The following is an 18,430-nucleotide window of genomic DNA, read 5'->3' on the forward strand; positions in this document are numbered from 1 at the left end:
TTCACAAATCATGAGCTATCATCTAAAAAAAAGGTGCTCAAGTCCCTAAAAATGCAAATTAATGTGATTTGGTTATTAATTCACATTCATCAAATTGGCAAGGATGGTGAAAGATAGATTCAATCAAAAAAGTGGGAAAAGAAAAGAAAGTTCACTATGTAGCCTTCCTAAATAACTAAAAAAATTTTTTTTTCTTGAGTTTAAAAATACTTATTTAACTTACAGAAGGCAATACTTGGGGCTACTGCTCCAACTCCTTCTCCATCTAGTGTCCCAATTGTGTTCTTAATGAGGACTCAGAGAGCTGGACATGACTTATAGTTTCCTTGAGGGAACAGAACATGTTTTTTACTGTCCCTCACAATCTGGCAACCCTGCCATGGTCTAGCATATTAGTAGATGCATAATAGATAGTATAAAAATGCTAGGTCAAAGAATGTGGAAGTTGGTACTTGAGCTGAATCTTGAAAGAAGTGGGGGATTTTATGAGGTAGAAGAAGGAAGGAAGGAAAAATGCACTGTAGGCTTGAGAGATAGCCAATGCAAAGATATGGATGTGGGGGATGGAAGAAAAATATAAAAGTATGCTTCAATACAAGAAGAATGGTATCAGGAATATTAAAGTTCAGAAAGAATTGAAGTAAGACAACAGAAAGGCAGTTTCTTTAAAGTCATATTGGAGGAACTCAAAGTTTTAAAAACAAATGTTAAAAATTGATTTTACATGTAATTGAGGAAAAATAAAATATTAAATAAAATAAGATAATATCTATAAAAAAGCTACATTGGGGAAAGATAGGATCAAAGAAGAGATAGCATCGTTGCTGGATTTAATGAGAAAGAGGGCAGAATGGTTCAATTACTGTCTCTGTTTTCTTTGCTAAGGAGAATAACTTTTGGATAGGGCGGGACTGAACAAAAATGTTTATTGAATATAAACAAGAAGATGAGAGCATAAAGCTACCCTTAATGAATTCAAGGGCCTCTGCCTCTTATGAGCTGCATCTGTAGGTATGAAAAGAACGCTCAGCTGTGATGATGAAGCCGTTGTCAGCTGTACTGGGAAGATGGATCATAAGAAAAGTAATGTGGGCCCAGAAAAGGCTAGGTGTCCCAATTTCTAAAAAAGAAAATAGAATAGAATCTGCAAACTACTGGCCAGGGAGCATGACTTCAATTCCTGGAAGTTCCCGAAGAGATCGCTAAGTGTTAGCTCGGCTTCATTGTGCCAGACATGCAAGATTTCCATTTTTGACAAGGATACTAGACTAGCAGAGCAAGGGAATGTGGTCGATACAATTTACTTAGATCTCAGGAAAGTATCTGATAAATATCTCATGTTATTTTTGTGGAAACGATGGAGAGATGTGGCCTAGATTACAGTATAATTGGCAGTATTTATAATTGAATGGCTGAACTCAAAGGCTATTATTAGTGGTTTGATATCCCAGTGGCTTGTTAGTCTCTGATGGAGTGAGCGTGCCAGGGATCTTACCCAGTCCTCTCAATATCTTTGTCAATGACTTGGATGAAGGTATACATGAAATCCATATCAAATCTGCAAATGCCACAAAACTGGGGACATTGGGGTGCACAGATTGTGTCAGGCTAAGGGAACTGGAATGAATCAAATTAGGAAAAATTTTTATAGGGATGTATAGGAAGTCTCACACTTGAGTTAAAAATATATATACTTTTCCAAGCATTAAAAGACAGCAGTTTGAGGGGTTTTAATGGACTTTCAGTGGAGGATTTTAGTTCAATTTAAGTCCAAAGATATAGCCACCAAAAAAACCAGGGGACTTTTGAGTTGCCTGAAGAGGCACAGATTCCAGAAATAAAGAAACAATTCTGATTTATTTGGTTCTTCTCAGACTATATACATCTGGAGCATACCAAACCCATTATCTACAAGAAGTCTTTCTATAGGAGTCTCTCCCTGAGGTAAACAATGAGATCTAGATTATACATGTGCAATCATGTAAACATGTCCATATTAAGCATTTTGGGCAAAAAGACTCAAACAAAAAGAGGAAAGAAATAAAGTGAAAAATATTATGCTTCAAACTATAATCAAACCATATCGGTTCTTTCTCTGATATTTTTCATTTTTTCCATCATGACATTATCTTAGATCATTGTATTACCAAGAATAAGCCATTCAGTTATTTGTTGTACAATACTGTTACTGTGTACAGCGTTCTCCAGGTTCTGCTCACTTCACTTTGCAGATGCAACGGGTTCATAGAGGTCTTTCCAGGTTTTTCTGAAATCATTCTACTTGTCATTTCTTACAGAACAATAACATTCCAACACTATCAAATACCACAACTTGATGGGCATCCCTTCAATATTTAACTCTCAGCCACCACAAAGAGCTGCTATAAATGTTTTTGTACAATAAGTTCTTTTTCCTTTTTAAAAGAATCTCTTTGGGATACAGATGTAGAAGTAGTATTGCTAGATCAAAGGCTATGTTTGCACAGTTTGATAGCCTTTTGGGCAAAGTTCCAAATTGCTCTCCAGAATGGTTGGTTCAGTTCACATCTCCACCATTAGTGGAGTGCATTAGTGTCTCGGTTTTCCCACATCCCTTCTAGCATTTATCATTTTCCGAGGAAGTCTTTCTTAATTCTAGTGCTTTCCCTCTGTTGGTTATTTCCACTTTGTTCTGTCTACAGCTTCCTTATACACAGCTGATTGCATATTTTCTCCCTGTCGGATTCCTTCAAATCAAGGACTGTCTTTCCTCCCTTTTCTCTGCATCCCTAGTGCTCAGCACAATGCTTGGCACATCATAGACCCAACAAATGTTTAGTGACTGACTAGAGAATTGTATTCATTTCTGAGTGCTATAATTTAGGAAAGACAATGTTGGAGTTCAAGCATCCAGAGAAAGGTGATGGTAAAAAGAGCATTAAATCCAAGCAAATAAAGATTGGCTGAAGGAGCTGTGGATATTTAGCCTGGAAAAGACTGGGGAGCTTAATAGCATTTTCAAGAATTTCAACAGCAGTTACCACAGAAGAAGAATCATATTTGTTAACCAGAAAAGTCTAACATTATAATTATAGTGATCCCAAAGTGGGAGTAAATGGGCTCCTTCTCATTGGAGGTATTGAAGCAAAGGTTAGATAATAACGTGTTGGGCTTGGTGTGGAAGGGATCCATTTTCAGAGATGAATTGGCCTCTGGGATTTCTTTTCAGTTCTGAAATTTTGTGATAATGTATGGTGATTACGTTTATACATATTTCACTTGAATTATTTCATCAAAGTATTTAGTTAGCCTTTAAATTTTTTTTTTTTTTGAATCAAGAAAAATCTACCTTTTCTCTCTTCCACCTTCTCCCTTGGGAAAACAAGAAAAACAAAGCCCCGTTACAAACATGTATAGTTGAGCAAAACAAATTTCTACATTGGTCCAAAAAGCCCATATTGCAATCTTCACTCTGAGTCCGTTACCTCTTTAATAAGAAGTAGGTAGCTTGTTTCATCATGGGTACTCCGGAATCATAGTCAGTCACAGATTAATCAGTGTTCCTAAGGCTTTCAAAGTTACCTTCTCTACAAAATTGTCATCCTTTTAAAATTGTTGTTGTGGTTCTGCTCACTTCAATATATGTCAGTTTATACACAACTTTCCAGGTTTTTCTGAAACTAATGCCTTTATCATTTCTTGAAGGACAACAGTATTTTACCACACTTATATACCATAACTTGCTCAGCCATTCACCAATTAAAACACAAAATTAAATTTAAAAAACACAATTAAAAAACAAAAAAACCCACACCTTTTGTTTTCAATTATTTGACACTGCCAAAAAAAAAACATATAAATTGTGTATACATATGCCCTTTTAATTTTTTTAAAAAATCTATTTGAAGTATCAATGCAGTCATGGTATTTCTGGGTTGAAGGGTATACAAAATTTAATAGCCTTTTGGGCATAATTCTACATTGCTTTCCAGGATGTCTAGATGAGTTCACAGCTCTACCAAAACTGCATTAAAGTTTCTATTTTCCCATAGGCATTTGTCATTTTCCTTTTTTGCTAACTTTGCTAATCTGATGGGTGTGAAGTAGAACCTCAGAAATTGTTTTAATGTGCATTTCTCTAATTATTACTGATTTAGAGGAGAAGTTAAATCTGGCCTCATGTGTCCTGAATGCTGTCTGAACCAGAGGAAAAACTGGGGAATGTTTTAAAAATAAATAAACATAAAATGAAACATAGATAATTTAGACTCACAGAATCTGACACCACTAATTTAGAGTATTTTTTCTTAATATAATTACTGATAGCCTGAATCTTTTCCTCTGAAGAATGTGCCCATTCATATTATTGATCGTTTATCAGTTGAGGAATTAGCCATCTTCTTTTCTTAAAGATTTTTTGACATTGAGAACTTACAACCTACTTAAGGATTATGGTATTAAGAAGAATTAAGAAGAATCAAAGGCTCTTGAACGTGACTCCTTTCAGGTCTAGAGATGTTTAAGAAAAGCAACAGGAAACAAAATGTGCCAAAACAAACTGCATGCCCCCATTCCTCTTCTCCTGATACAATCTAAAATGGCTGGTAACAGTGATCTGTGTTTCACTACATTCAAACCCATCCTAGAAGAGTGGTGATATTTTAACTCCTAAGCTGATAATGAAAATTATGCAACTGTGAAATTCATTACTCTCATTTGCTCATATTTATTTTTGGCTAATTTTCTTTTCAAACTTAGCACTTACCACTTGCTGAGAATTAATGTTTTTGCTTTCAAATCCAAATTGCAATTTGTTACCTGAACATTAAATAATGCACTCAAACAGGTTTCCACCTGGTGGGAAACAGTGTGTTGTTCGTGTTCTTAATATGCCTTCAATCTCTCTAAAACTCCTCTCTGGATCATCTGCCTCGCGAGAAGGAGCAGAAGATGTTGCCACACAAAATAACAAACCCCAAAGATTCATGTAATTTTTGAGCTGGAAGAAACCTTAGAAATCAAGCCAACCTCCCCATTTTATAGATAAAGAAATAGGCATAGAGAGCTGAAGGTCTGAGTAAAGTTCAAACCATTGTGTGACAGGTCCAGGACTTGGGTCTTCTGGTGTTTGCATACGATGCTGACTCTTATCATTAATAAAAGGGAACTAAACCTTCTTGTTTTTAACTCTGATAGGGACAGAAGTGCTTTTATTGCTTTTTCATGGATAAAAAAAGGTTTGTTACATTTACGTGGTAGATTAATTCTGAAGATTTTATTTTAATTTATTATGCCACCAAAAGGGCTAACCAACTACCCAATTGTTATCATACTGCCTTACTCTTAATTATATGAATAATGGCACATCTTATGACAGTGAAAACCAGTAACTTCCCAGAGCAAAAGCATCAGGTCCTGGATCTTTAGGCTCCCTTACTTTTCAAGGACCTGGTTTCTTTTAGTTCTAAGGCTCATTTTCCTAGTCCAGTGGTCCTCAAAGTGTAGTCCAAAGAATTGTTGGGGTCTCTAAAAGCCTTTCAGAGGGTCTACAAATTCAAATTTATTTTTTATTTCTAATATTGTAAATAGCTATAAATATAACCCATGTGAAAAAAAACTCTTTGAATAGATCCTCGATAGTTTTTTTTAACAACATGAAGATAGTGAGGACAAAAGTTTGAGAACCACTGTGTCCCTTGGTCTGTGGTCTTATACCAATTTCCATGGATGCTGGTTTGATTTGTCCTGGAAACCACACAGAATAAAACTTTATCTTTCATATTTGGAGGGGGGAGCTGGAAGAAATAGCCACATAATAGCAGTGAAATACTAAGGGAGATGGGAAAGCATTGCTTTTACCTGGATAATGAACAACAATCATGGAGCATATTGCTTTTATTGTGTGAAATGGTCAGTATGAACTTTATCTCAATAACCAATTAAGACTATCTCAAAGGATAACTTCTTTCAGGCTCTCTCTTCTTAGTTCAGTCATCAGTCCAAAGAGAAAATTCTAAAGGCAACAAGAAATCACTGATATCGTGCATCAAGGACTCTTGATGGCAGAACTGCTCTGTCTTGTGCTAGACTTTGCTAGATGTTAAAAAAAATAATGAGAAATGGGGAGGATGGAGTAAAAACCTGTTATAAACTACCTTAGTAGACCAAGAAAAGAGTTATACTTAGAATACTAAGAATGATATTTTTATAATACAATCCCTTCCACATCTCATTCTATATTATAGATTAGAGTATGAATTAAATCAGGTTCCATATGTATTCATGGAATTATAGAATGCATTTTAATTGAACACTAAAAGCTTATGATATATAAGTTTCAGTCAATAAAGACATGAACCTCATCACCAGAGGATTGGCCATCAGGTGAACTGGGAAGAAAACTATGGATTTGCAATATTATAATCAAATATAGTCTACAAATATGTTAATCAAATAAAGTCTACTTCTGCTGTGATTTTAAATTCAAATATTTGGTTTGTAAGAGAACATAAATTACTTGAGGAAGAATATCCTATTTGATCATAATTGCTGAGAAAAGTGGAAACTAATTTGGCAGAAATTAGGTTTGGATCAAAGTCTTATATTTTATACCCAATAAGCTCAAAATGGATCTTGGATTTGATTATTAAAGCTTGTAGATCATTTAAAAAATCAGAAAAAACAAGTAAGTATTTCTCACAATTATAGTTAGGTGGACAATTTCTAACAGAAGGTATAGAAAGTATCACAAAAGATAAACAAAGTTCAATTGCATAAAATTGAAAAGCTTTTGCACAAATAAAATGAATACAACTAGGATAAGAAGGAAAGTGATCAAATTGAGAGGGGGGGGAATTACATTAAATATATATGATGGTCTGATAGCCAAACAATACTGAAAAATAACATAAGTAAATAGTATCAAAAGCCTTTTCATAATAAGTACTTAAGGAAATAATTCTTATGTATAAGCAATTCTCAAAAAAATATTATAAATTCTAAAAAAGTGTAGAAATCATTACTTAGAGCAACCATAAAGTGACTTAGAATCACTAAGACAAACAGGCTCAAGGGATAGTGGATCTCTGATTTTATTGGTAGAGAGAACTCCCAGATAAATAAATTCCTTTCACCAGTGCAGATCAGCATCCTTTCTGTAATTTATAGTGCTAGAGAATTGTTGAGAGAACAGAGAGGTTAAACCAGGGAGGGAGGTAACTAATTCAGTGGATAGAATGCCAGGCTTGGAGCCAGGAAGAATTGAGTTTAAATATGATTTCAGATGTCTAGTAATTATGTGACCCTGAGGAAGTCACTTCGTCTGCTTGCCTCAGTACCCTCGTCTGTATGATGGGGCTAATAAATACACTGACCTTCCAGAGTTGTGAGGATCAAGTGAAATGAGAAGTCCCCAGAATTTAATGATGAGGGAGAAGAGATGGATTCACCGACAGATGAGGAAACCGAACCTCAGAGAAGTTAAACAATTTGCAATCACAGCTAATATATATCAAGGGGTTAGGATCTGAATGTAGATTTCCCAACCTGCTCGTTACTCTAGAGCAGCAGGATTTACCTAATTCTGGCATTCTGGGGAAACCTAGTGACCCTTTCTCAGAATGATATTTTTAAATGCTTAATTAAAATATATAAGAAAACAATTATTTTGAAATAAAGTTATTTATAATAAGTTAACATTATAAAATTAACAAACTGTATATTCAACATGTTTATCATATATTTATTATAAAATTAATTTTTAATTAAAAAACCTCCAACACATTCATGGATCTCAGATTAAGAATTCCAGCTCTTGAGATTATGTAAACCATCTCTCCACCAGATATGAGAATTGCTGGACTGCGCAGCCTCCATCTCCCTCCCCCATGACAAAGCCTGCGTGCATCCCCTCTGCACTTTTACAACAGGTTCTTTCACACCTCCCCATCACACACATCCAAAGTTACCTTTCTGAGACACGGGCCTAGACACAGGCCACACACTGTTAGGAAACCTTCAGAGTGTCTTGAAGACGTTAGGATAAAACATGATAGCTTAAGTCTGGGACTTAGGAACTTCCCTTCTATACTTTTGTTACATTACTTAGCATGCGAAGGGGCTCAGTGGTTAGAGGGCTGGGACTGGAATCAGGCCGTGTGACCTTGGAGAAATCACTTAACCTATTTACCTCAGTTGCCTTTCCTGTAAAATGGGATGATGATTGTATCTACCTTCCAGGATTCTGTCAATCAGATGCAATAATATGTTTAAAGTGCTTAGCACAGTGTTAACTATCGTAATAACAATGATTCTTAAACTATTCTCCTTCACAAACTCTATTCACAAACCAGACCATTAGCTTTTCCCTGAACCACGCTTCATCTCGTCCCTCAGGGCACCTGTACAAATCCCTCCTTAGCCCTGTCTGCCTCTAGAAGCTTTCCTTGTCTTTAAGGCTCAAGATCCTTCATGAATAACTCCCTCTTCTCTCCACCTGGCCACATTTTCTCCCCACTCAAATTACCTTCTATTTACTTAACTGGGCACACGGTACTGTGCTATAACAGACTACAAGTTTCTTGAGAACGGGGAAATTTCATTTTAATCTTTGAATCCATAGCCCCCGGCGCCAGGCCTAAACCCAGCAGGCCCTGGGTAAACGTCCAGTGAATTGGCATGAAGTCACCTTTCTGCCAGACAGACCCTCTTTGTGTCCATTTCGCCTCCACATCCTTCTATGACCACGCTGTCCTGCTGCTCAGACTTCACAGATGCTTGTCCCTCAGCAAGTTCCCTGCTACTTTGCCTTTGTCCAAAATCTGGTCCCAATCTTTCTCTCTCATTTTCCTCATTGTGGTCTTGCTTGGGATGCTTCCTGTGCCTGGAACATCTTCAGTATTCCCACTTTGACCCAATTCAAATGTGGGATCGGTGGGATCGACAGGATCAGCAGGATCAGGGGGATCAATGGGATCAGCAGGATCGATAGGATCAACAGGATTGGTGGGATCAGTGGGATTGGCTCCCTCTTTTCTGAGAACTCTTAACATTTGGATGTGTCCTGTGTGCTTTGTTCTCTAGCTCCCCAGACTGGATCCTAAGCTCTCTGATGGCAGCCCTGTGCCTTTTTCATTTGGCACCTCCTCCTCCTCCTCCTCGGTCCAGCTTCAAAAGGCAGCTTGCCTTCAGGAAGCATTCAGGCAATGGCTGCTGAGTCAGGAAGTCACTATGACTCTTGGAGGAAAAGCCAGTGGGTGCCCAGTTCATGATTCCAAACCCATGGAAAAACGAAGTTCTTCTTTCAATGCTGGTTTCTCCAGGACATATCTGACTACACTGTTCTAAAGATTACCCTGAATGGAGAAATTCCTCATTGGTCTAACACTGGAAGGTGTTAGTCACTCATGAGAATGCCTTGGGGAGCAATTCTGAGAAGGGGAAGTGAGGCAGCAGGCAGAGCCAAGTTGGGAGGAAGGGGAGAGAGGAGCTAGTACTTCAGTTCTCCTTGGAGCTGCCTCTCCTGGCTCTTTCTAGGTTCTGGAGCTGGTTCCATTGTTGCTAATGCAACATCAGATGTAAGGAGGGATGGATTTCCCTCCATCTTCTAGGGGAAATGTGGGGACGCTTTTCTTTTCTATTCTTTTAAAAGAAATATACTAAGAAAAGAAAAACCTGAAACAAAAGGGAGAGGGCAAATTTATAAATCATGATTTGCCGATTCAAACTTAACTAGAGATCAGTTGGGTATGAGGTTGGTTACCACAGTCCTACTCCTACCCCATGGCTCTTTCTTCCTTGCTTTAACCCGGTATTGATGAGTAGATGTTAAATAAAGATACTGAAATTTCTAGTCCAAGACAGTTGCATTGACACTGCTTCTAGTATAGCAGGAGACAATCTTCTTGATTCTGCTCTTTATTCTTATCTACTTCAGAGTGAGGGTATCCAGAATATCCTCCATCTCACTAACAGAAACATGGGGATTTTTCTTAGTTCCCTGAATTTCTTTCTAAATGTATGAGACTTTTTCTACTTTCTAGTGTCTCTTCCCCTCAATTTCAGATCAACCACTATCTTTTTTGGGGTTCCTTCATAGCTATCCTGAGAGTTTATTTGGAGCATACTCAATAATTCAGGTTGATGGCATTCTCTTGGAGGCTAAACTTCTTCAGCCTTCTTTAACATCTCAACTTAGCTTCCTCAGGAGCCTAAGGGCCACCAATACAACTTAGCTAAATCTTCCCAAAGACCAAAGGACTTCAAATGGCAGGTATCATTTCCCCCCCTCATTGCCCTTATGCATTGCATTAGCTCCATCTGATGGCCAGAAACAGAATCCCTTACTCTTTTTTTTTTTTTTTAAATTTTTTTTTTTTATCCCTTACTCTTTGTTTTCAGGTTTAGACTTCCTGTCTGAAGGATCTCTCCAAGCCCTCAATTTGTTGGAAGGCTTCCTCAAACCTAAACTAGTATGTCAGTTTAATAAAAAAAAGAATCTCAGACCAGGAGTTTTCTATGGCTAGATTACAAAAGGTCTATGAACTTAGATGGAAAAAAGAGTTACACCTTCATTTTCACTAACTTCTAATTGAAATTTTGTATTTTCTTCAATTACGTAAAATATTATTTTGAGAAGGATCCAGAGACTTCACCAGATTCTAAAAGGAGCCCATGATTAAAAAAAAAAACAAACCTAGGACTTTTTGTTTCAGACCAATACAATGATGTCCAGGCTTCCCTAGGTTCTCTCTGATGCCTCATCATTTAGGTCAGTTTGGTTTTAAATTGGCCATTACAAATTCTGTTTTCATATAATAAATATATAGCTAGCTTGTGATTTCTTTTTTGAGATTCACTCATTCAACAAGGATTATCTACTATGGCCTAGGCACTATGCAAGGCGTTTGGGACATAAAGATAAAACAGTACTGCCTTCAGGGAGTTTACAGTCTATTGGAGAGGGACAATTTCTCTCAACACAGATAAATGCAAAACACATACAAAATATATTCTGGGAGAGAGTCAGGAAAATGAATGTGGGTAGGCAGAGAAGCAGATGAACAGAAAGAAAAGGAGAGAGAGGATTTCTTAAAACAACTTTCTCTACTTCATAATTTTTATTTCCCTTCTGTTTTAGATTTCTTTTCCTTCTGTTTTAAATTTACTCAAGTCTTTTCAATTCTAACAAATAAAACTATTTATTAGAACTTGCTCTCTCTTCAAGCTATCATCTCTCTTTTCAGATAAACTGTGAAAGAGCTGTTTACATTTACTGCCTCTGCTTCCTTTCTTTTCTCTCTTCAGTCCTTTGCAATTTGGCTAATTGATTCAGCTCATCTCTCTCTGCTGCCTTTAATGTTATCAATAATCTCTTATTGTTCTGTCTCTTTCTCTGCCCTCTCCTTTCTCTCTCTCTCTCACCTTTCTTTTTTTTCTGTCTCCTTTCTCTCTGTCTCTCTCCCTCTTCCCTTTCTGTCGCCAGCTTTTCTCTGTCTCTCTCCTTACTCTGCCTCCCTTTCTCTCTCTCTTCCTTTCTCCCCTTCATTTTTCTCTCTCCTTTCTTCACTCTCCAGGTCTCCCAGGTTTATAACTTCAGTATTATCCCGGGTTCTTGACTCTTCGTCCCTGCAATATCCCATCAGTTGATTAATTTTTGCTGTATCTGCCTTCTCAACTTTCTCTCTACTTACAAGGCTTCCACCTTGGTTCTGTTCTGCATCATCTCTTACCTAGATTATTACCACAGCCTTCTAACTGATCTTTGACTCAGGTCTCTTTCTACTGTAGTCCATGCTATATGCTGCTGTCAAAATAGTTTTCCTTTAAGTGCAGATCTGCCCATGTGATTCCCCTACTGAGCTAGTTCCAGTCGCTTCCTCTTGCCTCTGGAATAAAATGTAAACTCCTCTGTTTAGCTTTTAAAACCTTACACAACCTGACCCTAACCTACCCCTCATGCCTGAAATCTATTTCTTCCTTCCCTCTGCCTCCTAGCTTAGACACCACGTTCTGCCTGAAGCTTTTCTTTTTTATACCCTCAACTCTTATTGTGTGCTTTCCCAAAATAATTTGTATTTAATTACTTTGTGTATGCATATATATACATAAATGGATATATGTAGCTTTTAAACTTTATATTTCTATACATACTTGCTTTCTCCTCATTAGAATATAAGCTCATTGTGAATGGGCTTCAATATATTTACTTGTATTTCAGTACCCACCACAGTGACTAACGTCTAGTGGGTACTTACTAGTTGTTGACCAACTGGTTCTGATTACAATTTCAAAGAAAAAAAAAGTCCACATCTGTTCCCTACATATATTGAACCTTGTTTTTAAGTGGGCAATACAATTAAGCATTTTCAGACCAATAAAATTCAGATTTTCCAAATGAATCTAGTCTCACCAGTTGAAGCTACATAGTTCAAAGGAAATTAATCATTTTATCATTTTTCCTTTGACATATGGGGCAGCTTATCTAAGTGTACACCTCTTACCTCACACTGTGGCCCCGTGCTAATTAGAAAAGTCGGCTTCAATCTTTCCACCTGTCCATTGTTTTGCTGCCTACCTGGACCCTTTTCCAAGCAGGCGGCAAAGCCCGTATCAGTCTGTTATCGCAACCAAAATGCAGGAGATTAGTAGCCACCAAGGGAAGTAGAATCAGTTTACATCCTTTCAGGCAAGTGAATGATATGACTTCCCAAGTAGGAAATCGGAGATCCTCCTGCCTTTAATTTAGAAAACCTGCAGTTAATAATCACATTAAAGTCTGTTTTGCATGCCAGACAGTTTTTGTTTCCTCTGTTGTTTTTACAATTTTAAGCACCCTTTGTGGTTACCAAAATTATTTGCTGAAAGGCATAAATTAACATTTTAAGCATTTTATCCAGACTAAGGTAGGTCTTGTCTGGTCACATTACATTATCAGGTTAGGTATATCAGAGCTAAAAGATACTTATGCTTTGTCTTAATTAAAAAAAAAAAAAAAAAGGAAAGCTAATGACATTACTTGTATTCATCTGGGTTAGAATTTAGCAATCTAACTCAATGTTAATTTGACAGTAATACACTTAAAACCTCCTTCCTAATTGAGGATTAAAATGGGTTTTTCACAATAAATCCACTGACAATCCAAATCACTGAATCACTAAATCACTGACAATCCAAATGTAGAATTTATGATTTTTTTAAAAAGGTCAATTGTTTCTCTAAGCATTCAAGAATAGGAATGAGAACTAAGCCTGCAGCTACAAATTCAACAAGGAAAATGGGTCAAAGAACAGATGTGTGGAGGCTGACAGAGAGTACCATACAGGTAACCAGGTCAGCAAGCAGGAGTTTTGATTACAGTAAAGTGAATTGGGTTTCCTTTTCATAATCAAATGTCTGATGAAAACAAATCTAATTAATAACAAGACCAAATAGATGAGAGCTGTTCTTGTTGTTCTTGTTAAAGTTGTACCAGTTTTCATTTAAAATGGCAGTCCAGCTGTTCAAACCCATTTTGACCGGAATCAGTGAGATTTAAAAGTCACACACTAAACCACAAGTTCTTCTCTGGATCCTTCTGTGCCTGGAAGATACCTAAAGCTGCAGGGCCTAAACTGCTCTGTTTTGGCCCAAATAAGCTAATTTTTGCTTGTGCTATTAGAATGGAATGTCTTATTCTCATCTATGAAAAAGGCACTAACAGAATGGAAATATAGATCAAAATTATATGTGTTACGTATATGACAGAAAAAGTCACAGAGATCTGGGGTATTGTAACAATTCAGAACCACTGATCATGCCATCTTATAAATGTTTGCTATGTTCTTGGAGTTATAAAATTAATTTTAAATTGTCAAAGTGTCCTAGTTGGTCCTTGCCAAGAGAAAAAGGAAAACGTAGCTGCCATGGGCAATTATTTAAACTTCTTTGGAAATTGCTGTAACTATCAGATTAAAGCTAGACCAGGGATCATCACCAGCACATATGACTTTATACAAAAGAAGAATTTTTTTTTTCCCTGCAGGGAAAAAAAAGCTCTGCCAGGGCTTTACATAAATTCCCATCACCACAACTCCCTCAATCTTTAACATCATAACTTCGCTATTCCAAACATCATCAGGTACATTTCATGCCTCTAAATATCTCTCATTCTCATCTTATTTTGGTTCACTGCTTTCTCTATACTTTGCTCTCAAACAAAATACGGAACATTTTTGCCTCTAATGAGATTTTTGGGTGGTAATTTTTTTTAACCAAAAAACCCTCTAAAAGCCCGAAAACTCAGTCTTCAAATAGTTTCCTAACCAATTTAAATGCCATATTGTGGTTCTGATAGAAAAGTTAAGAGAATCATGGTTCTCAGAGAGAGGCTTAGAGATCACAGTATGTATCCCTCTTATTTCACAAAGAAGGGGAAGATAAACATTTATGAAACACCTAATGTCCGGCACTGTGCTAAAAGTGTTTGAGAATGCTTATCTCAGTTGTCTTCCCAACAATTCTGGGAGGTAGGTGCTGTTATTATCCTCATTTTACAATTGAGAAAATTGAGGCAAATAGAAAAGAAGTAACTTAACCATGGTTCCGTTGCTAGTAAGTATCAGAAGCTGCATTTGAACTTAGTGCCTTCCTAACTTTAGGTCCAAATCTCTGTGCTCTATGGTGCTCCCTATGGTGTCCTCTAGTATAAAAGAAATAAAACCCCTTGATTCCAAATCCAGTTCTTTCCCCACTACATTTCGAAGCTCATGACTTGATTTCATCAAGCTGCTAGGCAGCACAAGGCCTACAGCACATAGTAGGCACTATATAAATGTTTATTCCCTTCTCTACCCCATCAAAATCAAAATTAAAAATTATCTGATTTTAGAAATCAATGCTTTGAGAAAAGTGCCACAATTTCACACTCTTTTCAAGAAAACATAAATTTCCATTTTCACAAGTAATTTTTAGCAAACACAAGGCCCAACCCATAACAACATAAACCATTCTGAATAACTTCCAGAGAGAAGGGTTCCATGTTAAAGCTTTCTATTCTTTCTAGATTTTTTTTTGGACTGTGATCAGCTGTTTATCCAGAAATCACTTTATCTTAAGATTGACAAACAATTGGAAAGTGATTAAAACATTTCCCTCCTTTGGCAGTCTCAGGAGTAGAAAGACTCTCTTTTTTTTTTTTTTTTTTAAATCATTCTCTAGTCAGATTCAAGACAATAGTCGTTTCCCAGAAAATGAGACATTTTACAACTGTTACCAGGGCATAAATCTTAACTGTTATGTTTTCAAACCTTTGTCTTTCAACCTAGCATAATATGCAATTCAAGACTCTAATATAGTCTCTTTAGTTCTTATAAGGGAGGAATTATAACTTTTAAAAATGGCACAATTGATATACATTAAGACAGAATTCGAAGATTTAATGCTGGAAGAAGCCTCCTTATTGTAGAGAGGAGAAAACTTGATGTTCAGGTAGGTTCATGATTTACTCACTGTCATACAGGCACCAAAGAGCTGAAACAAGCCTCTAGCCTCTGACTCTCAGGATAGGGCTTTCCCTCCCCCCACACCCCATAATCTCACTCTCCAAACATGTAATTTCATTTACATCCTTCAAAATGGAAAGAAGCTTGACAAGCAGTATTTCCAAGTTCCCATTAGTTTCCAAAAGCAAAATGTGGAAATTTACCAGGAAAATGACTTCTAGCATGTGATTAATTGGTTTTATTATAAATGGACCATGAGCCATTTTTTTGGCCAGGTTTTTCCTTGAGTTTAAATCAAGACCCAAAATAAATATTATGGACACTGGAAAGCATAATAAAGTCTAGTATAAAGAACCCTGCATTGGAGTGAAAACATCAGGGTTCAAGTCCTGCATCTCCTGGCTCCTGAATCTTCAAGTCTTTGACTCTAAGCTATACAACAAGGAAACCAGATCATGAACGCCAAGGTCCCTTCAAGCATTTATTCCAAATTTTTCCTCCATTAAGCTCTCCAGCTCTATCATAACAGTTGTCCATGGAGTATGGCTATTCAAAACTATTGCTAAGAATATTTTTGCTTTGTTTTTTTAAATATATAAGAATAAATAAAAAATAAGACGCTCCTTCCTTTCCTAGTTTTCTAGGAAAATAACAAAAAAAGTTTTAGCACAAACTTTTTGGTATAACCAATCATTTTATCATTCTTTGCATATCTTCTTTCTCATCTGATTACATATACCATTAAATTGGAAGATACTGATTTTGTACAAAAGGCAAAATTACCTTTTGGACCATTAAACAATTTTTAACTGCCGTTAATGAAAACCACCTGTTTAGAAACAACTAGCTATCTGTGCCTATATGAGTATATGTAAATATATATTATGTATGTGTATGTATATTCATATATATGTATATATAAATATAAATATATATATGTATATATATTCAAAATCCAGTTGAAATATAATTGCATTTCATTGCAAAGTTCTTTCATGGTTAGAAGGGATCACTCTAAACACCCAAACTGTCATAGTTTTGCTGTGATTAGATTACAGTAGCTCCACTCTCTAAGCCTGGAAGCCCCCATCCAGCTGATCAGTTACAGCTGTTAATTGTGGAGCAGAGGACCGGCGGACATCTGCTTTTTGCTGAGTTAGTTAATGGTTCACTTCCAGGTCCTAAAAGGATCGCAGCCTTCCTCAAACAATGTCGGACCCCATCTACGTCTGCCTTCTTCTCCATAGCCTGTCTTGTTCTGGTTTGTCACTCTTCATACAATGCAAATCTGAGTGAACTCACATCTGTCACTGATCGACCCAATTCGTGAGCAATCTTTTCCCATCGACCTGGGGTCCCCCCTGGGAACTTAACCATACTTCTTGTCAGTTGGCTGAGGTCCTCTTCTGTCCATTCAGGTGCCTGTAAAACATTTTTTTAAAATGGGAAATTAGAAAAATTGCTCGCCAAAATGTTTCATCAAGAATGTTAATAAATCACCCCTCACAATGCTTTTTGCAAAATGCACTACAGTTTTAATACAGATTTAACAGCTTATGAGGATTTCTCATTTTAGGGATTAGATGTGGAATAAAATGTGGATCCCATTTTAGCAATCGCAGTGCAAAAGAAACAACTGTTTATGGCACCCAAGTAACAAGACATCTCAAACAGCACATGTTTCTTATGTAGATAAAGGAAATTGTTTCATTTTAAAAGAGAGGCAGGAATTACTCTCATGTGAAGTTTTAAGCCTTACTTATATATGGTTTGGGGAGGTAGCATAAAAAATAAGGAAGGGCTACTGGTGCAGGAGCTCAGCATGGGGCCAAGTGACTTAATTTCGCGGCGCCTTCATTATCTGTAAATTGGGATAATGACATATCTACTTCCTCCCTCACAGGACTGTTGTGAGAGAAACACCTTGTAAACTACAACCCACCACAAAGATATGAGGAGTATCATTAGCTTAAAAGTTCTCTATTCAAAGAAAGCAAAGACCAAAAAGTATAAATTAAACCCGTCTCACTGTGTGATGTTTGGAATCAGAACAGAGGCAGAGGCTATGTCTGAGAAGAGATATGTTTTCTGTTTACACGCTACTAAAACACAGTCTGCATTCTCAAAAATGATTGATCAAGTAAATCCAAAGTAACTAGTGGGTAATTTCAGGATATTTGGGGATGCCGTTGCAATTAGGGACCTGCCAGGTTAACATAGCAAGACTCAAATCCTTAATTACACAAAGGGAGCACTTAAGTTTTGAGCACACTGTGGCTTTTGAAAACTAAACCAAACATTTTAACTCTCATCAGTAAAACAGAAAATAAACAGGGTCCCAAAGTAAAAAAAATCTGAATTAAAAACACAACAGATTCGAAACACTTTCCCTATTAGTACCGACAATTAAATCAGAAACTCATCAAATCAAGAGACAATCGGTAGCAAATAGCTAATAATCACAGGACAATAATTTGTACCCCTCTCTTGCTATATTAAATTATCATTCTCCAGAGCTAGCAGCCATCCCCAAATTCAGAGCAAAACAACTAAACCAAACCCAAATCTCAAGCCAGCAAGACTTTTAAGTAGAGAGAATATTTAAAACTAACCTTATTTCTCTTTAATTTTTATTTTTCAAGAAGCCTTTGGGACAAATACATCTTCTAATCACCATTTCCGATAATGAACAGGCATCCATCAAGCAGCCTGCATTCCAGATCCAGGCGCACAGAACAACAGTCAGAGGTGAGTGACCCCAGAGACCATCTCCGCAGCTCCAGCAAAGCTTCTCCCTGACACTAATCCTCCCTGTCATTCTCCTACTGTGCTCTAACTACACTGACATCCGCCTGCCGCACTGCGAGCTTAACGGGCCCTTCCTGACTTTTTACTGTCTCCCCCAATCAATGGTCCAAGCGTGCTCTTTTCACCATGTCCAAATGGCAGCTTCACTCATAATCAACGTGCAC

The 18,430-nt window shown here is 36.9% G+C and overlaps 1 protein-coding gene across 1 annotated transcript in view; it reads right to left on the reverse strand.

The window, feature by feature from the left end:
- DNAJC1 (DnaJ heat shock protein family (Hsp40) member C1) overlaps positions 1-18,430 on the reverse strand; it is a 249,587-nt gene that overhangs the window by 14,250 nt on the left and 216,907 nt on the right. Inside the window, exon 9 of the mRNA XM_051961314.1 lies at positions 16,761-16,880. Within this exon, the coding sequence (XP_051817274.1) occupies positions 16,761-16,880 (120 nt within the window). The remainder of the gene's footprint in view (positions 1-16,760; positions 16,881-18,430) is intronic.

Source organism: Antechinus flavipes, chromosome 5 (genome assembly GCF_016432865.1).
Source record: "Antechinus flavipes isolate AdamAnt ecotype Samford, QLD, Australia chromosome 5, AdamAnt_v2, whole genome shotgun sequence".
Classification (NCBI taxonomy): Eukaryota; Metazoa; Chordata; class Mammalia; order Dasyuromorphia; family Dasyuridae; genus Antechinus; species Antechinus flavipes.